At 40.4% G+C, this 27,900-nt stretch overlaps 2 protein-coding genes across 2 annotated transcripts in view; one reads left to right on the top strand and one right to left on the bottom strand.

Annotated features, from left to right (window-relative positions):
• Positions 1–27,900, top strand: part of LOC139265891 (guanine nucleotide exchange factor DBS-like) — a 429,407-nt gene that overhangs the window by 215,176 nt on the left and 186,331 nt on the right. The gene's annotated exons all lie outside the window — the stretch shown is intronic.
• b3gnt5a (UDP-GlcNAc:betaGal beta-1,3-N-acetylglucosaminyltransferase 5a) lies at positions 409–26,553 on the bottom strand. Its single transcript, XM_070883438.1, has 2 exons — positions 26,456–26,553; positions 409–7,330 (listed from the first exon to the last, which is right to left on the bottom strand). The coding sequence occupies exon 2, from the start codon at positions 6,971–6,973 to the stop codon at positions 5,837–5,839; it is 1,137 nt and encodes a 378-aa protein (XP_070739539.1). The 5' UTR covers positions 6,974–7,330; positions 26,456–26,553; the 3' UTR covers positions 409–5,836.

The raw sequence follows: 27,900 nt of genomic DNA, 5'->3' as shown, positions 1-27,900 counted from the left end.
ACTTGCTATGTAGCATCAAAAACACAAAGACTCTACCACTCAAGCCACAGCATTATAGTATGCTGGGACAAACAGCTCATTTCAGACTCCAAATTATTAATTGCAATATACAGAACTAGACCAGGCTTCTGCCCACAGTAATATATAAAAGGAGCTGCAGCAAGGAGATTGCAAAGGCCTCTCATGTGGACAGATTGGAAAGTTTAAAAAAAATCAATGCTATGGATAATCAAATAGGATATACATTACTTGTGAAAAATCATAATAATCAAAAATGTTCATAAAATTACTTCATGCAGAGCTTGGATCAAAAGTTGAAGATATCTGGAAAGACAAGTGTGATTTTATACAACTTTATTTTTTTTTCGGACAAACAAAATATCCAGAAAACACACTGAAATGTCAACATACAAAAATATATTTTCTAGATGAGCTAGAAAATTTAAACAGGTGCAAAACTAGCATTAGACTTGCAACACAAGTATATAACAAAAACAGCAAACCCTTTCATTTCAGTTTAAATACATCATCCAGAAGTAGGTTTACAATGTCATAAAAAATTCTGTAGGTGGTAAAGTACACATTTCAAACAACACAGCTAGACAAACCATGAAATAGTGCCACTGCATTTCAGACCACTTTTGTGCTACTGTAAAAACTACTTTGGCTTCAAAAAACTCAAATTTGTTGAGCTGAAGGGTCAGAGTTATCCATGAAAAAGCTTGGGCGAGGTAGGTCACAAATACTGAATCGAGGGGTTTAATCAATCGTCCCATGTTACGTGCAGCCCTCTACCCCTCCCCAGTTAGTGCTAAACTGCTACTGTGTGGATAAAATATATTCCTTTACTAGCAACATATCTTAAAGGGATTTAATGTACAGCCATTAAATAAGGTAATAAAATGCAAGTTTTTTTTTTAGGAAAATACAATCAATAGTTTATTTTTTTTTTAAAAAAGGAATATTTTAGGGAGTGCTAAAATTGTCACTTGTTAAATTTAAATAGTTCTTGTCCCAGATTTCTTCACTTAAAAACTGAACAGATAATCTGAATCTACAAGGATTGGAGAGATTTTATTTTAATGTTTGAGGTTGGCTGATATGTTTCCATTTTAAATTACCCATGGGCGCTTCTTGGGTGAGAAACCAGAGAAATGCTTTTACATGGTGTCCTGTCCCCCACTATCCTAACAGCACAAACAGAAACAAAATTTCCACTTGTAAATACAACATGGGAGAAAAGTTACAATCTGCCTTATCCAATCCAACATTTGAAGAGAGATTGTACTATGTTGTCAAGTATGGGCTAGATATTTATGATCTAAAACATTATCCAACCTACATACTTTTCCCAATACATTATCCACCAAATTAATAGACCTGGCATTTTTGAAAATACCAGGTCCAATTTATTTTATACCAGTTTAAAAAAAAAATCAGGTGAGAATTATTTTGCATGGCAAATTTCCCTCTTCTGGCAACATTAAGTATTCAGTAAGCAGGTATGATAAAGCAAAGCTCAGATGCATAGCAAAAGTCCCTGTCCAACTCAAAAATTGAAAGTGCACCCCTTATTGCACCAATGCATATTTTTGACATCTTGCACCATCTAATTGTGTGTCCAGAGTGAAAATGCCAATTTGTATAGAAATAATGGCAATTTTATTGGAGTGAATCACTATGTGATAACTGGGTAAAGTGTGCCCAAACTCATTTCACGAACAGTGAAGAGGCTGTATTGTAATCCCCTGCTCCACTTAGTCCCCTAAAATCATAAGTAAATCAATTAATCCATTAAAAAAAGGATATTTAATTGTAATGGATCAAGCAGATTTTAGTTTGAATTAATCTAACAAAATGATGCATTATTTCCTTAAAAACAAATCTAGATTTACTAAATCACTTGTTGACGAAGGAGAATAGCAATTACTACAAGCCATTTGTGCAATTGCTTTACTTTTTTAAAAAAAAACAAGCACACCAAAAAAAACTTCACAATTTCAACTGTTCTCTAGGTGATACATACAACAAATGGACCAAAACCAAAGAGTCAAGAAAACCTATAAAATTGCATTAGAATGTTTAAAAACAGTAACGCAGGGTTGTTTAATAGGAATATATAAAAAACTTTTAACTTGTCAGATCGTATGGGCAAACCCATTGCGAACAATGTAGACGGCAATGGTACAACGTGGCAAATTTTAGGGAAAGAGATTTTAGTTCTACGTTTGCTTTAAACAGGTGGTGAAATTTCCCTTTCACTCCCCATCCAAGCTGCCAGAGGAAAGAAAAATCACATCCATGTTTCAAGTAAACCTTTACACTCGCTTTCACAAGTGTGAAGATATATTTAAATTCCTAAATGCATTTAAAACCACAAAATCCTGGTGTCATACCATCACACTAACTCAAACATGGTCCCCATTTAGTGCTGTTTGTACAGCTGAGCATTTACATTCAAAATGTGATACAATTATCTATATCATTTAGACAGGATCCTTACTACTGCGCAACAGAAAACACTGCAGAAATGCTCTCCTTTCCCTTGCCTAGCTTTTCCCCTTTTGTATTGCATTGGGCCCCCATTAATAAATGCTCCGAATCTAAATAGTGTCACTGGATACCAATCTCCTAATCTTCATTTTCATATATTGCAAAATTCGTCTGCAAGCAAAAATGTATGGATTTAGCACAACAGATCTCAGCCCCTTAAACTACTTTTTATTGTGGCCTTGTTTTGAATCTTAGGAGCCAGCTCCAAGTATGTACACTGCTGAATCCTGCTTTTATCCACACAGGAAACCTGCAGAACCAGTTTCTTTTTGTACGAGTCTGCTGCTGCAAGCAGCCAGATTCAGCATTGTAAATATAAAGAAGCTGGTCTCCTGGAATCAAAATAAAGGCTGTGATAAGAGCTTATATAAACTGGCTTTGCAGAAAATCAATCCAAGTGTGAAATACATGCAGAGTTAACAAATTGCACATCAATGGGGCATTAGAAGACTATGTCACTCAGACACAGGACACCAGATAACTAGTTACATGTCACCTAACTTCATGTGGGCAAATCAGACAACCAGGCATTGAGACATGGAGTGCAGCAAAGCAGTTCTTGGGCTACATCGCCCAATCACAGTATAGTTTAAAAAGGCAAGTCAATTTAGCACTTTAAAAAAAAAGTATTTTCATTACATCAAGATGGCTTCAAACCCCATAGATGTTGCAAAATCCATGCTTGTGCCATAGAATTTGATTTAGTTTGCAGAAAATCTCTACAGGCCCCAGGATAAAGAGCTATTGAAAGGCATGGTAACATTTGCTACTTTCCAGGGTCATTGAATTTTACCATAAATGTCAATCGGAAACACACTGAAGGCTTACAAAACTTGAATGATTGGTTAAAGCAGAAGTGCTTGGTTCATTTCAAATGTTAATTTAATGAGTGCAGGACAGAGAATCAACTTCAGTTTTAAAACTCAATTACATGTGCAGGGGAAAAAAGAGAGAAGGTAGTGCACGGTGTGACTTCTAATCTAACAGAATGCAAAGACCATTTAAATCATTAAAATTCTCAGTTAGACAGATGGTCAAGATAGTCAAGAAAAATTAAAAGTCTTGGTGGGGTGGTGGTCATGTGGAGGGCACAAGAAAAACTAGGAATTTGCACTGGTTAGTGCAGTGCCTCTGCACTCAGATTCAACTTTTTAAACCTGGAGGACGATAGTTATGCCGGTAGGGAATTAAGTGTGGAGCACCAGTGTTTATATTGCCATGTTGATTATAGTTCCCAAAAAACATTTGCCACTCCCCTCAACCATACAGAACTTCCTCTCATTCAAATTAAAGGCAAAATGGTGTAGTTAACAATAGGAGGAGAATGGTTTGCAAAGCAGAATGGGTTTACTCAATGACTGGGACTAGTTGCATGCTGAGAGAAATTTTGCAGGTCTCATTAATTAGAGCTACCTGAAGAACTAACAAAATAACTTAGGAAGTGCAACAAGCTTGGTGGTGGTTTAGGATTAATAAGCAAAAATAAGTAAATGAGTAGCAAGTGTATTCATAGCATATTGGGATGCCAGACATTTTCTATACTAGAGTTTTAGAAGCACAGATTGTACATAAAGAAACACTTTCTAATAAAATCAATAAACATTTGACAATTATATTTTGGCATCAACATACCAGCAAACTTAATTTACTATGAATACTTTATGTTTGAACTTTAAAGAGGCATTGGTTTTTAATCAGATTGCTAGCAGGCAACCTTCATCTACCAGTGCAAGACATGCATTAGTAGAAAATTTGTGCACAAAAAATTGGTGAGTTTTTCCATAATGCAAAGAGTTTTGAGACACAAAATCTCAATATATCCTGTAAACTGTCAGAGGCAAGGCAACAAGCTAGTTCAAAAGCTTTCATGCCTAATAGGAGTGTTTACAAATTCACATCTCTAGTATGTTCATTACTTGGAATGGGGAAACGCTCATTTTTTTAAAAAAGGTACAAAAAAACTTGCTGCACTTCAAATTGCAACCCTTCTGCCATGAGCGATTGTAATTTAGCATTGATGGCAGTCAAGAAGAAGTTAGTGACCCAGATTACTCAGCTTTTAAATGGAGAAAATATGATGGCAAAATGAGAAAACGAAACTTGGAGATTGCAGTACATTTCTCTTCCCCCTTTAATTTCTTCACAGAAATAGCTCTGTTTTAATCAGAAAGCAAACTGAAACTTTTCCAAATGCCATTTGCTCTTTGCTAACACCTTTGGCTCAAATTTGCAAACTATGGAAAAAAATAAAAACCTATGTACATTTCAGAAATATTTAGCAATCATTTTACTGCATGCAGATATCAAAGCAGAATATGTACAATACAACATTTAGAACAGCATGGCGCACACGATGTCCCAATATCCCTCAATGAATCCAACTATTCTGAACATACCATGTAACCAGTTTGTACATGCCATTCAACCAATTTATCTTTTCAGAAATTAAAAAAAAAATAAAGATCCAGATTTAGTCACGTATACAGGCCACAATATTGTGATTTTACCAATGAAGTCCATACATTTCATGGAAAATGTAATGGGTTTTAATTTTAGGAGGAACACCATTTACTGGATATTAAATTTGTAAAGTATCAACGGGCTTAAAAGTGCAGTGGAATTTTAATTTCATATAAATTTTAGCTCACCCAAACAAAAATTACATTTTGTGGTCATGAATGAAAAAGACAGTTGCTTGAAATATCCAGGATGCAAATATCAAGTTAATGCAATAGTTATTGATCAGCAAATTGTTATTCGGCACAAAATGTAACCTGAGTAAGCCTAGCTTTATTCTAACCAAGTTTTGTGCAGTTAGGCAGCGGTATTAAATGCTGCTCATTACATTAATAAAAAGGTATGGTGTACAATTTAGAATTTATAGGCTAGTTGGTGAAATGCTTCATGGCAGAACAATCAGGGATGGCCAGATGATGCCATTAAATCTCCCTACATTTGTTCATTGCTCATCATTTTCCCCAACGAGATCTTTGCAGACTTAGCTCCTACAAAAATATACCAGCAGTGACTGGTACAAGTCCCCATTATTCACCAGTCTTTAATCCTTTTGTTTGCCAATTTGTAAAAACTGTTGATACTCAGTGCCTTGTACTTAATTTTGAAAAAATAATTTAATAATTTAATAATTTTATAGGCAAAAAAACACTGGCAAGAGCGGTTACAGGTCAATTTGTTCTGAATTACAACTGCTTCTTTTGGTGTCTCTATTGCCCCGCCAAAAGAAAAAAATAAACTCAGTGCTGTTTTTTCTGTGATTACTGTACTAGGAAAATGCAGCAATACAAGGATATGTGTCTACGTAGTATGGTTTGCAGAGAAGAAACACTTTAATCAGTCGACAATAAAGTTGTCCCCAAAATCCAGAGGAAAGAGAAGTCACTTTTGCATGGGTAGCCTCCCTCCACAAATGGCGGATATCTTTCACATGGCCGTGAGAGGTCATCATTTGGCTATAAATACAAGGATGATAAGGGGTCTTTCCTTCACCAGCAAAATATATATGTTGTTGTGGTGATACTCCCATCTTTTTGGCACATATACCCATAAAAACATCATCTATATAAAGGCTGCTGTTTAGGGTCAATAAGGCCTCATAGACTTTCACTGCCACATCCTGAGACACAACATAAGCAGCACCGGCTGTATAATCTGGATAAGCAGGCCACTGATACATTTCGTAGGAAACATAGTACTTGCTTTCTTTGTTTCTTATAGGGGGTGCACCTCTGTGCACTCGACCTATCCAGAAATTACTTAACCCTTTATCCAGCTGTCGCAGGTAGTTTACTAGATTTGGTGTGTGTACAAAAACATCATCATCAGAGGACATGACGAATTTAGCATTTTGGCAGAAAGCATTTGCCCACGTGAATTGGAAGATTAGTTTCAATGTAAGGTTGTGAAAGTCATCATAGAAATCCTGCTGGATAAGGTCAGAATGCTGCTGATCTTCCATCAGTAACCTATCCTGTACAAGGTCTCTTTGGGAGGGATCTTTATGTACTCCCAAAACAAAAATCACTTTTACAGTGGTCTTTAACTCTGAATTTATAAAGTGTTCATTGCCCCACGTCTGACGAATAGCATCCCGCCGAGGACGGTTTTCAGGAGATGACTTCACAAACAGAAGGAGCAACACGTCCTGATCTTGGCATTTGTTTTCATGTTTTATCAAGTACTGGTAACTGGGAAGGCTAGCTGCTATCTCCTTGTTTAGAGTCAGGCTATCATTCAAAAAACTATACCTATTGATGAGATACCTGTATGAATAAGACTTCACATGACTAACGACATTTGCATCCAGCTGCTCCCAATAAATTAGGATAAGGGAGAAGAAAAAACAAGTAAAAACTAACTGTAGAAACTGACGTTTTCTTCCTCTTCGGTATACAGTAGTCATCTTGCAATTTTAGTTTTTATTTGACATGAGGAATTTAGGATGTTTTTGTACTTAGCTTCCTGAGACCTTGGTGACGTCTTGCATAGCTGATACAACCAAACAGACTAACTGTTGTAGAATTCTATCCAATACGTAAACCTGGATGTAAATGGAGTTATGTAAACCAGGGAATCATCCTCTGCTGTTCCTTGAGCTATTACAGTAGTAGATGCTGCACCCCAGTTCCTTCATTCCCAGGAACAAAAAACGAGGCCATGTGAAAAATCAAAGAACAGAGTCCATGTCAACAGTCTTCATTTTGGTGCAGCTTTTAATCATGCTATTTTGCTTCTGAATCATTCCAGCACATCATAGAACCTGTCAAGTAAACAATAATTCATTTTAGACAAAGTGCTTCAGATACAACTACAAACTTAAAAATTCTGTATCACAAAAGAAGAAAAAATTATGTAAAGTTTAATCCACAATATATAAATGGACCAGGTTTCAGTTTTTGAAAATATCTCCTGCATGAATACTTGTTTATATGCAACTAAAGCCATACTCATTCACCAAAAGAAATGATTTGGACCGGATAAAGATGGACAATTTCAGTTTTACCTTTCAAAAATACCTAATTTTACTTTTTAAATTATAGCTTAATTGAGCAATAGAAAAATCAGCATACATTTCTCGGGGAGGCAACGAATATCCATTCCATTTGAAGGTAGGTTATTGTCACAAAGCCAAAAGTAGCTCAAAGCTCTCAGCCTCTCTCCTCCTCCCCCTCAAGCTTTCAGACTGCCCTGACAACCACTCTGCGATGAGCTGCAATTTCCTCCAGCTAGATAAGAGGACCACCAGTCAACATCTTCAGCCCCAACCACAAACTTATATCCTTATAAGGACTCCAATGCCCTCCTGGAATTGCCTCCCTAAACTCCTCTGCCTCTCTTGTTTCACACCACCCCCTTGAAGAACCTTCTTACAACCCTCCCTTGATCAAACCTTTGGTCATACCTCCTACTCTCATTTGGCTCCGCATCTCATTTTAATTTGTGATTATACCCCTGAAGCATGTTAGTGCCTTTAATGTAGAATTCCCTATGCAAATACAATTTGTTGTTTGGAGATCAGCAGAAGCAACAGCTGCCCTGTAATAGGAAGCCAAGATAAAAAATAATATACACCCTTCGCTTGTTCTGTGGTATCCCTTTGCGGACAAAGAGAGTTAGAGTCATCCCTTTAGCCTCCCTCTGCCTTTATTCGAGCTGCTACTGTCCCCAGTATGTGCCTCCATAAGCAAAATGTAGTTCATGCGTGCATTATAGGCTCACCACTGTCAACTTAATGAAATCAGCGAGGCGAGATGTTGAACTATTTTAGACTTGTGTAGCTTTCCAATCTGGATAGCTAAAGTTCATAGTCCACTAACGGACTATGGGGTGTAGTCTGGACACCCTTGGCCTCATTACAAGTCTACCTAAATGATTAACTCTCAATCCAAGAACAGTTCCGAGAGGCCCCAACAAGTGATAGACAGAACAATATCACAACAATAGGGAGATAGCAGAAATCTTAAATCATTATTTTACTTTGGTATTTACCAGAGAGATAGAACAGGTGGACATGACATTGGCTGATTGGCTGATGAGATGAAGTGCATTTAAAATATAAAAAAGGGGATATATTAAATAAACTAATCAAACTCAGGATAAAACCCCTGGTCCGGATGGATTGCATCCACGTATTTTAAAACAATCTAGGGAAGAGATAGCAGAGGCATTACAATACATTTACTAATTTGTTGGAAAAAGGTGTAGCGTCAGAGGACTGGCAGATAGCTAACATCATACCTATATTAAAGGGGGATAGAACATGTCCAGGGAATTAAATACATCCAGGGAATTATTTGTTCCTCTAACCCACCTAGACTCGCACCTTCAAAGCAATAAGTGACCTCCCTATTCTTCCTACCAAAATGTACTCTCTCATTTATTTGGGTTGAACATTTGCCAATTATTTGCCCATTCTGTAAGTTTATTAATGTCCTCCTGTAATTTGTTGCCGTCCTCCTGACTATTTCTTCTCTCTTCCCCCCCACCGCAAACCCCAACTTGGTATCATCCGCAAATTTAGAAATTGTGTTTTTGATTCCAAAGTCTAAATCGTTAACATCGGTAGTAGTAAAAATAATGGAATCCCTACTAAAGGAGAGAATAGAAGAACATCTCGAAACGACAAGTATAACAATGAATGTCAGTATGGATTTCAAAAAGGAAAATCTTGCTTGACCAACCTTTTTGAATTTTTTGAAGAGGTAACAGAGAGTAGGCAATGGTATTGCAGTAGATGTAATTTATCTAGATTTTCAAAAGGCCTTCGGTAAAGTACCCCATAATAGACTAATGAATAAGGTCAGAGAATGCAGAGTTAGGGGACAAGTAGCAGAATGGATCGCTACGGGAGTAGGGAGTAGGGAGTAGGGAGTAGGGAGTAGGGAGTAGGGAGTAGGGAGTAGGGAGTAGGGAGTAGGGAGTAGGGAGTAGGGAGTAGGGATTCATAGTGGCAGCAGGTGGGTAGTGGTGTTCCACAAGGATCAGTGCTGGGACCACTGTCATTCACAATTTATATTAACGATTTAGACTTGGGAATCAAAAACACAATTTCTAAATTTGCAGACGACACCAAATTTGGGAGGGGAGGGTGGGGGAGGATAGTCAGTACTGAGGAGGACTGCAACAAATTACAGGAGGACATTAATAAACTTACAGAATGGGCAAATAATTGGCAAATGAAGTTCAACCCAGATAAATGTGAGGTAGTAAATTTTGGTAGGAAGAAAAGGGAGGTCAAATAACTTCGAAGGTGAAAGTCTAGATGAGGTAGAGGAACAAAGGGATCTCGGAGTACAAATACACCAATCACAAAGTTGAGCCACAGATTAGCAAGATTATAAAAAAAGCAAACCAAGCACTAAGGTTTATTTCTAGAGGGATAGAATTGAAAAGTAGCCAAGTTATGCTAAACATGTATAGAACCTTGGTTAGACCACAGAGTATTGCGGTCGCCATATTATAAAAAGGATATAGAGACACTGGAGAAAGTGCAGAGAAGATCTACAAGGATGATACCAGAAATGCAAGGGTATACATATCAGGAAAGGATGAACAGGCTGGGTCTATTTTCTCTTGAAAAAGGCTGAGGGGTGACTAATAGAGGTCTTTAAAATTATGAAAGGTTTCACAGAGTGGATAGATAGAGCATAACTAGAGGCCATCAATACAAGATAGTCACCAAGAAATCCAATAGGGAATTCAGAAGAAACTTCTTTACCCAAAGAGTGGTGAGAAAGTGGAACTCACTACCACAACGAGTGATTGAAGCGAATACTATTGATGCATTTAAGGGGAGGCTGGACAAGCTTGAGGGAGAAGGGAACAGAGGATTATGCCAATAGATTTAGACAAGGCTCGAGTGGAGCAAAAACTCCAGCATGGACTGGTTGTGTTGAATGGCCAGTTTCTCTGTGCCGTATATTCTATGTAAATCTTCACAGTACGCTCTTTATGGCTTTCATGGACTTTTTATAATACAGCACAAAAACTGCACACAGAACTCTTCAGTGTGGCCTAACAAATGCCCTGTACACAGGGATGGATTAAGGGTACCTCAGGCCCTGGGCAGTACCCGGGCCATGAGCCCCTACTCCCATTCACATCCTGCAGTAAATTGCATTAGTGAGCTAAGTCACAGGGCACTATACAGAGTATGCATCAGATCAGGGCCAGGTCAAGTCTACATCTCAGGTTGTGTTCTCATTGATAAAATATTAAATGAGTGTCTTCATAGTATGTTTCCAAACAATGAAACCAATACCTTGATGAAACCCTGTATAAACAGTAAACACCACCACTTTAATTAAAACAAATCCTTACATTTTGAAACAAAATCAACAATGATAATTTAGAACAAGCCAGCACAATTTTTTTGAAAGATCATTTATCATTTGCATTCCATTTTGTCCAGAGACAACGACAAGTATAACAGTACATTGGTCTTTTCCAAGATTTTTGGTGGCTAAACTCGTTAATGATTCGAGAAGTCAAGTCCTCTCAATACTTTGCTCTCGATGCTCATGATTGAAAGACTATTAAGTCGACCTTGTCCCATTTGGTTCCTGACATCATCCTTGATGCGTTTTAGTTTCGAGAAGGACTGCTCACCACTGATATTTGATAACAGATATATCTGAAGAGCTATTTCAATGTTAGAAATGATTTGGATGAGGGCGTGTGAATGGAGGAATTAGTACATTCTCAGCTCTGCTGACTGAGTTTATTTGACACAAATTGAGGTTTGAAGCTCTTGAGGATGCCACCAAGCTAGAAAACTAGATAAATTCACTTTCAATCATAGGTTCCAGGTCTTTGGGATAGGAGCAGGCAAGATTTGCTGTAGCTTGCTTGATCTCATAAGTCAAGAGAGCAGCTAGTTTGGACAGGAAACAAACTTAGTTGATCTCCTTGTATGCTTCAAGGCGGCGTTTCAAGATACTGATTAGTTGATCAATGATGACAAGGAACACTTCAGTTTTGAATTTCTCCTTGGGTGACAGCAGTGTTTTCAGCATCTCCATCGTCATAGAGGCAGTTGCGTACCTAGACATGCCTCGGAGCTGAATTGTACTCATTGTGGCCATACAGTTTAACCCCTTCAAAGTCCTCAAACTGTGTCTGTTGGGTCTTGACAAAATCGACAAGGGACTCGAGTAAGGACACCATGACATTCAGATTAAAGCCAGGCTCTTGAAGTGAGAGATTGGTCAGGTGAAAATGCTTCAAGGCTGTGTTCCAAATAACAAATGAGAATAGCTGAATCCAGTTTGCCAAGGATCAACTGAGCTTCATTTTGGCATTCAACTTTCTGCTCCACGTCAGTTGCCAGGGATTCAACACTTTGCATATGGGAGTGTAACTATGTTTCTATGTAATCTTTGAGTAGGGTTGATACCTTGCTGACCATCGAGTAGCAGAAAGCTGTTTGACAACAGACAGCCCTAAAGGCTTTAGTTTTTCATAAAGCAGTCGCCAGCGATAAGTCGATGCTGAGAAAAGTGTATTTGTACAGTCAAAAAATCTGACGATCAATGGGCTGCATTCGGCACGGTCTTCCCCCACCAGGGTTGAGTGAGTGCACTGCACATGGTATAAACATCGCATATGGACATTGCTCTTTGCTGATAGTTTGGACATCAATATATTTCCACTCATATTTGAAGCATTATCATAAGATAGTCTGCAACAACTTTGTATGTCGATCCCGTTCTCATCCAGAAAGGCCAGTATTATTTCTGCTATTTCTTGTCCAGTATGACCAATTATCGGTAAGAACTTTAGGAACCTTTCCTCGGGACAAGTCGCTAGAACATAGCGGACAACAAATGACATCTGGCGTTGAATCAACAGATATTGAATAGAACTTCAATGGTTTCAATTCCTGGATAATCGTCTCAAGTATATGCTACCCATCAGACTAATCAGTTCTTCACAAGTGTTGGAAGACGTGGAGTATGCTCCTTGCCTTTGTTGGCGAATCACTTGATGTGTTCAGCAAGAATTTCATCGTAGTTTGCAAGAACCTCCGACACACCTAGATAATTACCATTACTTGGAGACCCAATGATTGTCTCTGCCTCACAATGAAAGACCTCGTTCAGAGAAATGTTATCAGACAGCCCGCACTAGCACCTTGCGTCAGTATTGCCATTCATTTTCAAACTGGAAGACAATATGACCATCCACACAACCAGTGCTTGCTGGCTAGTGCATATTACTACCATGGCTTCTCCATGCTGGTGGCTGTTTGAGATGAAATCCTCTCATCTCCATGCTTAGTCATTAAACCCATGAGTAAAGTGGCTACTTGTTCGTGCTGTGACCTTGCAAGCAAAGCAGTATAGTCTACCATTTGAAGGTGAATAACAGAGCCACGTTCTCTCCACACGTCCCCCTCAATGGGTATACACGTGTAAAGAAGGACTTCGAGCCGTATCTGCAACATCCTTCCTTGGCATGAATCACACTAGAGTTTTGGAAGTCCGAGTTTCGGCAGTCCTTACTACCTTTTGCAAACCAACGACACTGCATGTCTTCTGGGATATTGTCTCCCCACAGCCCAATGTCATTCGTTAGTTGCACCTCTTTCAGCTCAGTAAGTGCCAGCTGGTTTTCAGCTTCAGCTTTTTGGACTTGGAGCTCCAACTTTGGGTCTGGTGCCACTAGTGGTTTCGTTGTTGAAGTTGACTGCAGAGTTACCTTGGCCTTCATCTTCATGATCTTGAGTGTTTCTAAGTTGGAAAAAGTTATCTAGTTTAAGCAGTTTAGCTACTTCTCGTTTCTTTTGCTCCTTGCGTAGCTGGTGCTCTTTCCCTTTTTTTTGCCCCTGATGTGTGTAGAATGCATCTGTAGAAAAAGGGCATCTTGGAGTAGAGAATAATATGCACCTGAGCCCTCACAGCTTCACTCCGCTCTTGCTACTACGTAACATATCAATACCGTTTACCCTTACCCCGACCCTGTATGAGACCCCCCCAGCTTATGGTTACCTCTTTTCTTTTGTATAGTCCTCCATTTATAAAACCCAAGGTCCCATTAGACTTATTTTCAAAAATTGACTATCTATTTGCATTCATTTTCAAGAAATGTATATATTTGAAACCCTAAGTCTCTTTATCCACTGCCTTCAGTTTAAGAGCAGACTGTATTTGCATTTCTACCATGTCATATCACAGCAACTTCAAAATGTAGTACAATTACTTATGCAAACAAATGTACACCAGCAATCGCCCACAAACAGGAATTCAATTAATATGTTTTTTTTTTCCCCCCATTGGTTCCATCGAAGGAGATTTCCAGAATCTAGTTAGAAAAGGTGAAAAATTATTTTGGTTACTCTCCCAACCAGGACCACTCACTTCACCCTGGAAGTACTTCTTTCTCCCATCACTCCTGCCCCCTACTCCATGCAAGATATCAAGGAAGAGCTGATTCCAAGCTTATTTTATAACACGGTCTAGGGTCCTTTCAAAAAGGTCTTGGGCGAGCAGCACACTCACACTTTACTTGTAAATCATGCTACAGATTGAACCTCCCTTATCCGGGACTCCCTTATCCAGCACCATTCCCAGCCGCTCCAACATTAACAAACTGAAGTCCTTCCTCGCTGCCGACTCACACAATTGCTGGCCTGACCCTGCGATTCACTGCCCGCTTCCCCATGATCTCTCGGCTGCACTCCCAGCCCCAAGCCAGCCAGCCCCGATATCTCCTTGCCGAGTACCTGTACCATCCAATTTAATGTGACCTCCCCTCATCTGACAAAATCCCATATCCAGCAAAGGCCAGGTCCCAAGGATGCCAGAGAAGAGAGGTTCAACCTGTACCAGTTTTCCTGTTACTCTACAGCAAAGGGGAAACCTGTGAATAATGGCTGTGACAATTGGTCACTATCAGGATGTAGTTCAGGACCTGGAATATCAAGTCCTTCATTGAAACATCTGTGAACTCATCCCTTTTTGGTGTGGAAGCAAGTTATCCTCGATATGAGGGACCGCCTATGATGATGATGTAGTATGCAATATCATCATCATCATAGGCGGTCCCTCGAACAAGGATGACTTGCTTCCACGGGTTCACAGATGTTTCAATGAAGAACCCGATGTTCCAGTCCTGAACTCCAGTTGAGGGGGTGGAAGATGCCCGTGCGTGGATTGTTTTAACGTGTGGTGATCGTTGCACATCAGCCACCACCTTGACAGAGCAAGGCCTTTATCCAGTGGCAAGAGTTAACTAGGACAACTGGAGACCTGCTCTGATGCATGGACCTAGTGCGCACACATATCGCAGTGTGGGCTGGCCCGTGCTGCCCTTGGGCACTCTGTTCTTCTAGGCCCCGTACCCTCATTCGCCGCAACTAATGAGAGCAATGATGGCAGAATTGAAGTGGCATGCCTGGATTACATGGTCACCTGCTTAATGCTTTTGTTTGGCTTAATTAGAACAGTAGCAAGTGCCAAAAACCAGACTTCCTGGCTAACACAATTCAGAAGTTTTAGGCTTGTCAGCCTACCAGCTGAGAGACACTGAGGCTATAGGAGCTAGGCCAAATATTATAAAATCAGCTTCGGTCAAGTTTAAAAATTGCAGTCAATGTCAAAGTAATTTAAACTAAAAATGCCTGCAATGTGTTCACACCTCCAAGAACATGACCTCCTGCTGTTTTTCATTTACTGCACAACTGTTTAGCAAACTCAAGTTCATAACTATATGCAAGAACTGAAATATCGTATTTCCAGCCCGTTTGGATTTACTCATATTCATTCAATGATTTGCACTGCAGAGAAATACATGGATTATTTGCAAAAACAGAAATGCTTTTTGCATTTACAACTGAATGTGAAACTTTAGGTTTTACAGTGACTCTAAAGGGAAAGTACCAAAAACAGTCAATAACCATTACAGAACAACTTGAATTGCTGAGTGAGTGTTATGGAAACAGTCAGACTGCAGTTTTCATTGTCTGGCTACACCACAACACAGACACAAAATAGCAACAAAGCTGCAATGCAATGACAATTTTATTTTGAACATTAAGCAGAAAAAAACAAACAAAAACACAGTATCAGCCCATGTCCCAGACTCATCCACCATCCCGAGGTATGTCCAGTCTCATCAGGAGTGGGGACACAGTAGTGTATAGTCAAGTGGGAGTGGCCTGCAAGTCCTCAACATTGACTCCAACGCCATGAAGTCTTGTGGTTTCAGGTCAAACATGGAGAGTTGGGATAAATGGTTCATTCTCTGGTTGGCAACCAGTAACTAGTGGGGTGCCACAGGGATCAGTGCTGGGACCCATTTATAATCTATATTAACTTGGAAGAAGGGACTGAGTAACGTAGCCAAGTTTGCTACGATACAAAGATGGGAGGAAAGGCAATGTGTGAAGAGGACACAAAAAATCTGCAAAAGGACATAGACAGGCTAAGTGAGTGGGCAAAAATTTGGCAAATGGAGTATAATGTTGGAAAGTGTGAGGTCATGCACTTTGGCAGAAAAAAATCAAAGTTATTATTTAAATAGAGAAAGATTGCAAAGTGCCACAGTACAGCAGAACCAGGGGGTACTTGTGCATGAAATATAAAAAGGATAGTATGCAGGTACAGCAAGTGATCAGGAAGGCCAATGGCATCTTGGCTTTTATTGCAAAGGGGATGGAGTATAAAAGCAGGAAAGTCTTGCTGCAGCTATACAAGGTATTGGTGAGGCCACACCTGGAATACTGCGTGCAGTTTTGGTTTCCATATTTACAAAAGGATATACTTGCTTTTGAGGCAGTTCAGAGAAGCTTCACTAGGTTGATTCCAGGGTTGACTTACGAGGAAAGGTTGAGCCTCTATTCATTGGAATTCAGAAGAATGAGAGGTGATCTTATCGAAACGTATAAGATTATGAGGAGGGCTTGACAAGGTGGATGCAGAGAGGACATTTTCATTGAGATGGGAGACTAGAACTAGAGGGCATGATCTTAGTATAAGGGCCGCTCAAGACGAAAATAAGTAAGCATTAAGAAATGTATGGGTGAATCAAGTCCTGACAGCGTACATTTGTTAAATGCACTAAATTTAACAAATTAGTACAAGTGACTCATTGGATAAAGGGTATGCAGCAATCGTCAGCTTGGCTCTGTGGTAGTACTCTGGCTTTAGTCAAAAGATTGATTTCAAATCCCACTTCATAGTTTTTGAAAAGCAGAACGTTCTCCTGCTCTCCTAACCAACGTTCCTCTCAAGCAACACTACTGAAACAGATTAACTGGCCAGTCATCTCACTGCTGCTTGTGGGATCTTACGGTGCGCAAATTGGCCACTACATCGGTCTACAAAAGTAGTGATTTACACTTCAAAAGGTAATTATTGGCTGCAAAGCACTTTGGGATGTCAGGTCATGAAAACTGCTACCATAGATTGTAAAAACTGGGGCAAAATATTGTCACCATACTTTCATCCTTGTGCATTGTTTGGCCCGTATTTAGCCATGTGCCTCCCTCTAAAGTTTGTTTATTTTTAATATCTCTATCCACAGAACTTTGTTCTTTGATTCTCCCACCACCCCTCCCCCAAAACCATCTTTCCACCTTATGGGAATACATCAATTTGGTACTCTAACCACCTCATGTTTGAATAGTCCCCACTGCTGATCAGTGATCTGGTTTACTAACTTTTATGCCCAATCTTTTATAATTTCATTGAACTTAGTCAGATAAGGATGCTGGATTGGAAAAATACTATTTTTTTCTAGTTTTCTGCCCCCATAAATTGGATTCAGGTTATAGTCTGATCAAGGTTTTGAAATAGTTCTCCTACTCAGTTATTTGCCCCAATCCAGTTCCCAGAACTAAATCAGGCAGTGCTTTTTTCCTGGTTAGACCACAACCATTATCCAAGCAGCAGTATGGATACACTCTGAAGTGTTTCCCCACTTGGATCACATCCACTAGCTTTATCCTAATCTTCAGATAGTTCAGATCACCAATTAGTACCCCTTGTCCATTGTTCTTTCAGAGCTCATCAGATCGCTCCCTCCCTCGAAATCACATCTCCACCATTTGGTGGCATGTAATGCACAAGAATTGATTTATTCCTCACCTTCGGTCTTAATCCTCATACTGTACTACACATCTGCGTTTTTCCTTTTGTCTCTTGAAAACATTTTAAACAAAAATGCTAATTTTCTAGTCCTGTTCAAAGAAATCAACACCTTCATTATACCTATATCTATCTTCGCCACGCCTCCCCCCCCCCTTCCCCCCACCCCAACTTAACTTCAAACTCTCCAACCAGTGTAATGAATAGACATTTTAAATTTGTGTTTCTAGGACCATTGCTTTGGTCATTTATAAATGACTTGGACTTTGGTATAGGGAGTACAATTTTGAAGTTTGCAGAAGCTACAAAACTTGGCAACAGAGTAGTGAGCAGGATAGCAGCAGACTTCGGGAGGACATAAGACTGGTGAAATGGGCAAACACATGACAGATGCAATTTAATGTGGCTAAGTGTAAAGTGATGCATTTTGAGGGGAACATTGAGAGGCAGTTTGATCCAAATTGTACTATTTTGAGGCAGGTGCAAGAGCAAAGGGACCTGGAGATGCATATTCACAAATCTTTGATGGGGGCAAAGCAAGTTGATAAGGCGGTTAAGGTTAAGAAAGCAGACTGGATACTTGGCATTATAAATAGGGGCATTGAATACAAAAACAAGTAAGTCATGCTAAACCTTTACAAAATCACTGGTTAGGCCTTAGCTGGAAAATTGCGTACAATTCTGGACACCACACTTTGGGAAGGATGTCAAGGCCTTGGAGAGGGTACAGAGGAGGTTTCGCCAGGATGATACCAGGGATGAGGGACTTCAGTTTTGTGGAGATTGGAGGAGCTGGGATTGTTCTCCTTAGAGCAGAGACCCAATAGGAAGTATTCAAAATTATGAGGACATTTAATAGAGCAAGCAGGGAAGAAAACATCTCTGGCAAATGGGTCAGCAACCAGAAGTCATAGATTTAAAATAACGGGCAAAAAAGTAGAGAAATGAGGGTTAAGATCTGGAATTCTAAAAACCATAATTGTCCGAAAACCGGACATTGGGCAGATCGCAGGAGTCGGCACCCGGAATCTGGAAATCTGTTCCGAAAACTGGACATTTTAATTTTTTTTTTAAATAGATAAACAGCGCAAATACAAACCTACTCCTGAGCCTTTCAGAATGCCCCATTCCTCGACCCACGTGAGACTTGAGCCGAGCCGACCGAACCTACGTGCGACCCGAGTAGATGCCCACTTGACTCACGTACTCCCCTCAATCACTCTGGGTTGTATCCAAAACTAGGCCCGAGGGTTTCCGGATTCTGGATGTCTGATTTCTTCTCCGAAATCTGGAAATACCCGAGAAGCGACCAAGGGATTTCCAGATTAGAGACGTCAGATTTCTTCTCCGAAATCCAGAAAAAAACAAAAACCAGAATGGCCTTAGCCCCGAGGTTTCCGGTTTCGGGACATTCTACCTGGGACGTTCTACCTGTACCTGAAAGTGATGAAGCAGATACCACAGGAACTTTTGAAAGGCAATTAGACATGTACTTGAAGAGGACTCATTTGCAGGGTTATGGGAAAAAGCTGGGATGTGGGACTAAATTGGACAGCTCTTTCAAAGACCCGGCACAACAGGCCGAATGGCCTAATTCCGTGCTACAAGATTCTATGATTCTAATGTCCCATTGACTCAACATTAAAATTCATCCAATAGTTGGAGTCGGTGTACAGATCTCTGCATGCACAGAACACATCTCTCTGGCTGGAGAGTACTTATTTACAAAGTTTTCTACTCTATTTGAGAGAGTCCCCAGTTATCACCTATTGGATGCAACACTCATGATGGACAATGTTGCACCTTCAAGCACAACAGTAACTGTACCACAATGGCAGTACCCAGAGTGCACAGAAGCAGAGAAAACCATCCATGTCCAACATGTATGGTCTGCCACACGAGCAAGATAGCTCTACAAATGCACTGGTTAAATTCCACCATGCATAAATGGCACAAATGGTTACAGGCAGAGCAACAAAACTAAGCAGCTATAAAAAAAAAAATTCGGTAGAATGGAGCATGGTTTAATGAAAAGCTTTACAAAATACTACAAAAACAAATAAAGGGCAGGGCCACTGATTAGAGTGACCAAATAAGTCAAATTCCATTTTATCATATAGAATTTCACAATCTTTAACCATTTTGGGGATTGTGCTCTTTTTCATCAAAACAAAACAAAAAAATTAGGCGGCCGTGGTTCAGGATTCCTTGGCTCTGGATTAAAATCAGTGGCGACATGGATAGCTGACTAATGAGCCCAGTCATGACGCACTGATTTCAGCAACAGCAAGTTGATGTAATGAGAAAAGGGTGTTACAAATCCCAGTGTGCCTTCAATGCAATGCTGCTCCCACAGATTGATCACTGAAAGCAATGGACATTTCCTTAATGCAGAGTGCTCGGACTGGTAATTCATAATTCATGAAACCAAACTTCTGAAACAGATATTGCACTTGCTCTGTCTAAATGAAAGATTGTCTAGTGTTTTTGCAACCAGGGAAGCCTAGTGAACACACCAGCAAAAGTCTTGATTGTAGCCAGTTTCAACTGTAAATCACATCTGATACTTAAAGGGTTGACAGTGGATAGGCAATGGCAAACATTTAAAGATCACATGGATGAACTTCAACAATTGTACATCCCTGTCTGGAGTTAAAAGTAAAACGGGGAAGGTGGCTCAACCGTGGCTAACAAGGGAAATTAAGGATAGTGTTAAATCCAAGGAAGAGGTATATAAAATTGGCCAGAAAAAGTAGCAAACCTGAGGACTGGGAGAAATTTAGAATTCAGCGGAGAAGGACTAAGGGTTTAATTAAGAGGGGGAAAGAGAGTACGAGAGGAAGCTTGCCGGGAACATAAAAACTGACTGCAAAAGCTTCTATAGACATATGTGAAGAGAAAAAGATTAGTGAAGACAAACGTAGGTCCCTTGCAGTCAGATTCAGGTGAATTTATAATGGGGGAACAAAGAAATGGCAGACCAATTGAACAAATACTTTTGTGTCTTCCTTCGTGAAGACAGAAGCAATAACCTTCCGGATGTACTAGGGGACCGAGCGTCTAGTGAGAAGGAGGAACTGAAGGATATCCTTATTAGACAGGAAATTGTGTTCGGGAAATTGATAGGATTGAAGGTCAATAAATCCCCGGGGCTTGATAGTCTGCATCCCAAAGTACTTAAGGAAGTGGCCCTAGAAATAGTGGATGCATTGGTGATCATTTTCCAACAGTCTATCGACTCTGGGACAGTTCCCATGGACTGGAGGGTAGCTAATGTAACAACACTTTAAAAAAAAAAAGGAGGGAGAGAGAAAACAGGTAATTATAGACCGGTTAACCTGATATCAGTAGTGGGAAAAAATTTTGGAATCAATCATTAAGGATGAAATAGCAGCACATTTGGAAAGCAGTGACAGGATCGGTCCAAGTCAGCATGGATTTATGAAAGGGAAATCATGCTTGACGAATCTTCTGGAATTTTTTGAGAATGTAACTAGCAGAGTGGACAAGGGAGAACCAGTGGATGTGGTGCATTTGGACTTTCAAAAGGCTTTTGACAAGGTCCCGCACAAGAGATTGGTGTGCAAAATCAAAGCGCATGGTATTACGGGTAATGTTCTGACGTGGATAGAGAACTGGTTGGCAGACAGGAAGCAGAGAGTCGGGATAAACGGGTCCTTTTCAGAATGGCAGGCTAGCAGAGTGCCGCAGGGCTCAGTGCTGGGACCCCAGTTCTTTACAATATACATTAATGATTTAGATGAAGGAATTGAGTGTAATATCTCCAAGTTTGCAGATGACACTAAACTGGGTGGCGGTGTGAGCCGTGAGGAGGACGCTAAGAGGCCGCAGGGTGACTTGGACAGGTTAGGTGAGTGGGCAAATACATGGCAGATGCAGTATAATGTGGATAAATGTGAGGTTATCCAGTTTGGGGGCAAAAACATGAAGGCAGAATATTTCTGAATGGCAGATTAGGAAAAGGGGAGGTGCAACAAGACCTGGGTGTCATGGTTCATCAGTCATTGAAAGTTGGCATACAGGTACAGCAGGCAGTGAAGGCAGCAAATGGTATGTTGGCCTTCATAGCTAGGGGATTTGAGTATAGGAGCAGGGAGATCTTACTGCAGTTGTACAGGGCCTTGGTGAGACCGCACCTGGAAGATTGTGTTCAGTTTTGGCCTCCTAATCTGAGGAAGGATGTTCTTGCTGTTGAGGGAGTGCAGCGAAGGTTCACCAGACTGATTCCAGGGATGGCTGGACTGACATAGGAGGAGAGACTGGAACAACTGGGCCTTTATACATTAGAGTTTAGAAGGATGAGGGGGGAATCTCAAACGTTTAAGATGCTGACAGGACTGGACTGGACAGGTTAGATGCGGGAAGGATGTTCCCGATGTTGGGGGAAGTCCAGAACCAGGGGACACAGTTTTAGGATAAGGGGTAGGCCATTTAGGACTGAGATGAGGAGAAACTTCACTCAGAGTGGTTAATCTGTGGAATTCCCTGCCGCAGAGAGTTGTTGATGCCAGTTCATTGGCTATATTCAAGAGGGAGTTAGATATGGCCCTTACGGCTAAAGGGATCAAAGGGTATGGAGAGAAAGCAGGAAAGAGGTACTGAGGGAATGGTCAGCCATGATGGTGCAGGCTCAAAGGGCCGAATGGCCTACTCCTGTACCTATTTTCTATGTTTGCTACTGTAAACTGTTTGGAACAACTAGTTTCAAAATAAACACGGATATAAACTGGACCCACCTCAGAGGCAGGTCTCGTGCAGCTAATGCACAGAAAAATTACTAGCAGACTCACAACTGAGATTATCACCCTATATATCAGTCAATATAGTTTTCTTACCCCTACTTTATTGCTCCCATAGTAGCCAAACAAATGTTCCAATTTAGAACTGTGGATTGACTTTGCGTACTTGTGGAAAGTACAATTTGCACTGTACCAAACATCGACATACTTAAATACAAAGAGGTATGGGTCCTTATTGTTCCCTGATGGAAGAGAATATTTTCCAAATGAGGGTCAGACGTGAGCACATTAAAAAAAGTACACAAAGGAAAACTTTAAAACTCAAAACTGGTTTAATCTAATTACAACCCTCGCATGTTAATTGTGAAATGACTCGCATTAATGTTCCCTGAAAACAAAAATAAGTCAATACAAACACCTTGGAAGTGCACCCAATTTGTCCTGAGCTTCACTGTTGAACCCAAGTATTACCAGATCATTTATATAGTTCCTTTACAGTAGAAAAATGTCCCAACACACTTCTCAAATGCGTAATGACAAAAATTAATGTCGAGCCAAAAGGAGATATTCGGAGGGGTGACTAAATGCTTGGCCAAAGAGGTAGGTTTGAGGAGGATCTGTTTATATATAAAAAAAAGGTGTAGCGGGATGTGGAGGTTGAGATAGAATTCCAGAGCTTATTGCCCAGCAGGCTGAAGGTACATCCAATGTGGGGGTGCAAAAGAGGCGAGAATTTTCATAAGGTGTTAGGGATGTTGAAGGTTACAGAGATAGGGAGGGGCAAGGCTATGAAAGGATTTAAATACAAGGATCAGAAACTTAAACTGAAGGCTTTGGGAGATCGAAAACCATCATACAAATATTCGACTGGGGAAAGAATTTAGTGATATAAATTGTTCTGCAGGTTTAGAAAGGATGAACTGGGGAGAGGGGCAGGAGGAAAGAGGGATGTGGCTTTTTGTGTGAACAGACAAATTGGGATTATGCACAGATAAAGTAGAAGCATTGTGATCAACATAAATAGCATTAAGGTGGAAAATAACTAATGGGATCCTTTACAGGTGAAGAAAAAAGAAAAGACCTGAAATGTTTCCCTAGAATAAAGAAACATATGATGAGACAATTGTTTGGGAGACTTTGGTTTCCCAGGAGTAAATCAGGAAATTCATCATGGGTAAAAAGATAGAACTCATTTTTGGAAATGATACTGGACTGCGACATGGTTTAAATGGTGTGCAACCGAAACAGTGGGGGATTTTAAATCTCAATGTGCAATAACCAGGGGATGAGAGAGATCATAGATGGACAGCACCTCAGTAACTTGAATCACAATGAGAAGTGTGGATTATTATAAGGAATATTTGCTGTATTGTTCCTCCTCCTTTTCAGCAGGTAGACTTTCAGGGACAAGAAGAGAACTAAAGCTGTTTCTAAATTGGGTTATGTGCTACGCTAATACCACCTTTAAAAAACAAATTCTTCCCAGCTGCTGGCCTTAGCAGAGTTGCCAAGTATATGTAAGGACTATTGCTAGTTACACAAAGCCCACAACTGACCTATGTAAAAGCATGAGGGCTAGACAAACAGTTAAAAAGGGAAAAATAAAAGGGAAAAAATTGAGTACTTTTGGGACTACATTACTGTGAATGCAATAACCAAAAGCTGCAGGGAAAGAAGTGCAGCAGATGAACAATGAAACTTGCTGGCAACATGGAATAAACGCAAACAATTTAAAGTTTAAAACTATGGCTACAAAAAAAGGAATGATGAATGCAAAAATGTACAAAAGGTTGAAAAATCTGGTCAGGATACTTAACATCCACATTGCAAGCACTATAAAGTATACAAATGGGTTTTAGAAATGGTTCAACCCTGAAGATTTCCACAGTCCATCCAGTTCACCTTCTACCATCCTGGCAGTCACATGACAATGATAATGGAGTTGTTGACCAATGTAACCAATCTCTATCAATTAGTCTACAACAGACCCAGACATAGCACAAGGAAAACCCCAGTAGTGGAAAGCATTATCTTCCATGCTGTTCATGCATATGATTCCAATGCTCCTATCCCTCCTTCATTGCTTCCATCTAATAGTTACTTTCACTTTTTGTTCCTTTTTAGAGTTATCCATATGTTTTGCATCTGGGTCAACTAATGGAAACATATATACAAGGTCCTTGTGAGACATTGCAATTTGGTACCCAATCACTGCCTCCTCACCCGCTAAATGCATTGAGCCAATTCAGTATACAGTGAGGCAGTGTAAAAATGCAAGCAAACTGATGCATGGAACCAGGCTCACTGAAGTCACCCCATCTTAAGAATGTCATGATGTGGAACAAATACACATTGCCATGTAATTGTGAAAGAAAAGGTTTTCCAAATGTCTTCTCAGGAGCCACTGGGGAGCAGAACACCAAACTCTTTTTGATTTTACTCTCCATGGACCTGACTGTAATGATAAAACAGGCAAATATTTCAAACAGTGAACTGACTTAATTAACATTTAATTCCCAAAGCTTCTCTGTTCCCATCTCCCTGGTATCAGGAAGATATAGCCTGTCAACTCTGGTTCCTGAACTAGTAGATTAGCATGATGTATTAGTATAGCTTTAAAATTTCAATAACCCTGCAATGACAAGTATGCAAAACGTAACTAAACACTGCCAGACATTCCTGAAATGTGCATGCCAATACATTTTTGTCTCCCTTTCTTTCCTTTCTCCAATTTTAACCAGGTGAACATTTTAAGTGCAGTCAACCCACCAGGGTATTGAGTTCCATATTAGTTTTCATATTGTAAATACTTATTCAGCAGTTATTTCTGAGTTACCTTCTGAAACTAAAGTCAATTAGCCTATCCCACTGATGCTCTGCTTCTCAAACAATTCTTAAGACTCACTCGTCCTCTAAAAATTTATCCAAATCCATATAGTAGAAATCTGGAACTCTCTTTCCTCTTACCCCCACAATTGAAATTTTGAAAACTGGGATCACTAGATGTTTGTTAGACAAGGGTATCAAGAGATATAGAGCAAAGGGGAGGGATAAATCAAGTTGAGGAATAGATCAGCCAATGTCTAATTGAATGACGGAACCAGCTAGATGGCCTGGATTGTCCACTGTTCATGAAGCAGATACAAAGTTCCAAAAATGTTTAAATCTTGTCATTTAACTTCTTCTATAAATTTGGAAACAAAAAAAAAAGCAATATAAACTAAAAGGTATAATTTTAAAGGGGGTACAGGAACAGAGAGAACTGGAATGTATGTACATAAATCTTTGGTAGTGGTAGGACAAGTCGAGAAGGCTGTTTAAAAAAAAAAGCATATGGGCTCCTTAGCGTTGTAAATAGAGGCAGAGTACAAAAAGAACGTATCAAGTTACTGGTCAGACCTCAGCTGGAGTTTAATGTTCAATTCTGGGCACCACACTTTAGGAATTGTCAATTGTCTCAATTGGCCCCAGGACACCCACACAGATGCATCAAGCTTAGAAGGAAATTAGGGATGGGTTATAAATGTCAGACTTGCAAGCACAACACCCAGTCTGCAAAAGAACAATGAAAAAAAAGAGCTTTAAATCTAATCTTATTCACTATTGATATGATAAATTTTAGTCATAGTCCTTTGGCTGAGAAATTACCATAAACTGTCCTTAAATTACATGCAGCACTTAGATAGTTTGAACCGCGTGTAATAGTTGCAGTCTCCTCTCCCGACCTCGGAAAGGCATGCTTCTACAAGGATCCCATGGGGAAATAGATTCTATTTTTCAAAAAAGGGAAGTAGAGAGACACACCCGAACTCTAGCGCGTATTTAGTGGCATGGTTTCCATTCCCGTGCGCTTCCCCGCCCGACCGGACGGCCTCGTCACAAGTTTCCCCCACAACTTCCAGCAACTCTGCAATTTCTGTTCGTTCGCGTAACCGGAAAAAAAGAAAACCGTTACATCCAAGGCGGGGAGGGGGGGCCTTGATAACCAAATACAAAAAAATATCGGCGATAAAGTCAAAGTAAGTCGCCGACCCTTACCCACGATCCTAATCCGTGTGCGAACCGCGAGCACAGCTCTTGTGCAGAGCAGAACAGAGCCTGATTGCTGGAAGTGGAATCAGCAGCCTCCTGGCACCACGCCACAACGGGGAGGGGAAAATGTCGGCTCAACCCAGCCGCTGCGGCCTTCAGAGCATGCGCGCCTGCTGCCAATCAGGCAAGGGGAGGCGGCCTCGGCAGCGAGGAGCGCGTGTCACACTAACCAGGGCAAGGCTGTCAAGATCTCTCAACCGCAATGTAAAACACGTAGCTTTAACACCTGCAGCCATGATTTTCTTGTTAGTGATCGTCGCCTTGGTAAACAGAATGCTTCCCACTCAACTTCATTTCCGTGCTAACACCTCCACTCTTCAATCACCAGGATTCTTTAATGCGCATCTATTTAATCTCCTTATTTCGTTCTCTTGTATTTTTTGGGAGGGGAAACTGAATAAATGTTTTAGGCACAATCCAAAGCCTCTCTGAGCACAAAGCAAGCTATGAATCACCACCTCACACGGTAACCACTCATAGAAACATAGAAACATAGAAAATAGGTGCAGGAGTGGGCCATTCGGCCCTTCGAGCCTGCACCACCATTTAATGAGTTCATGGCTGAACATGCAACTTCAGTACCCCATTCCTGCTTTCTCACCATACCCCTTGATCCCCCTAGTAGTAAGGACTACATCTAACTCCTTTTTGAATATATTTAGTGAATTGGCCTCAACAACTTTCTGTGGTAGAGAATTCCACAGGTTCACCACTCTCTGGGTGAAGAAGTTTCTCCTCATCTCGGTCCTAAATGGCTTACCCCTTATCCTTAGACTGTGACCCCTGGTTCTGGACTTCCCCAACATTGGGAACATTCTTCCTGCATCTAACCTGTCTAAACCCGTCAGAATTTTAAACGTTTCTATGAGATCCCCTCTCATTCTTCTGAACTCCAGTGAATACAAGCCCAGTTGTTCCAGTCTTTCTTGATATGTCAAGTCCCGCCATCCCGGGAAGCAGTCTGGTGAACCTTCGCTGCACTCCCTCAATAGCAAGAATGTCCTTCCTCAAGTTAGGAGACCAAAACTGTACACAATACTCCAGGTGTGGCCCCACCAAGGCCCTGTACAACTGTAGTAACATCTCCCTGCCCCTGTACTCAAATCCCCTCGCTATGAAGGCCAACATGCCATTTGCTTTCTTAACCGCCTGCTGTACCTGCTTGCCAACCTTCAATGACTGATGTACCATGACACCCAGGTCTCGTTGCACCTCCCCTTTTCCTAATCTGTCACCATTCAGATAATAGTCTGCCTCTCTGTTTTTACCACCAAAGTGGATAACCTCACATTTATCCACATTATACTTCATCTGCCATGCATTTGCCCACTCACCTAACCTATCCAAGTCACTCTGCAGCCTCGTAGCATCCTCCTCGCAGTTCACACTGC

The sequence above is a fragment of the Pristiophorus japonicus genome, chromosome 6 (assembly GCF_044704955.1).
Source record: "Pristiophorus japonicus isolate sPriJap1 chromosome 6, sPriJap1.hap1, whole genome shotgun sequence".
Lineage (NCBI taxonomy): Eukaryota > Metazoa > Chordata > Chondrichthyes > Pristiophoridae > Pristiophorus > Pristiophorus japonicus.
Note: the sequence above shows the minus strand (reverse complement) of the source record. Positions and strands in the feature narration are given on the sequence as shown.

What these genes read in the sequence shown, in the direction of transcription:
- b3gnt5a (XM_070883438.1), bottom strand. Translation starts at nt 6,973, where the DNA reads ATGACTACTGTATACCGAAGAGGAAGAAAACGTCAGTTTCTACAGTTA.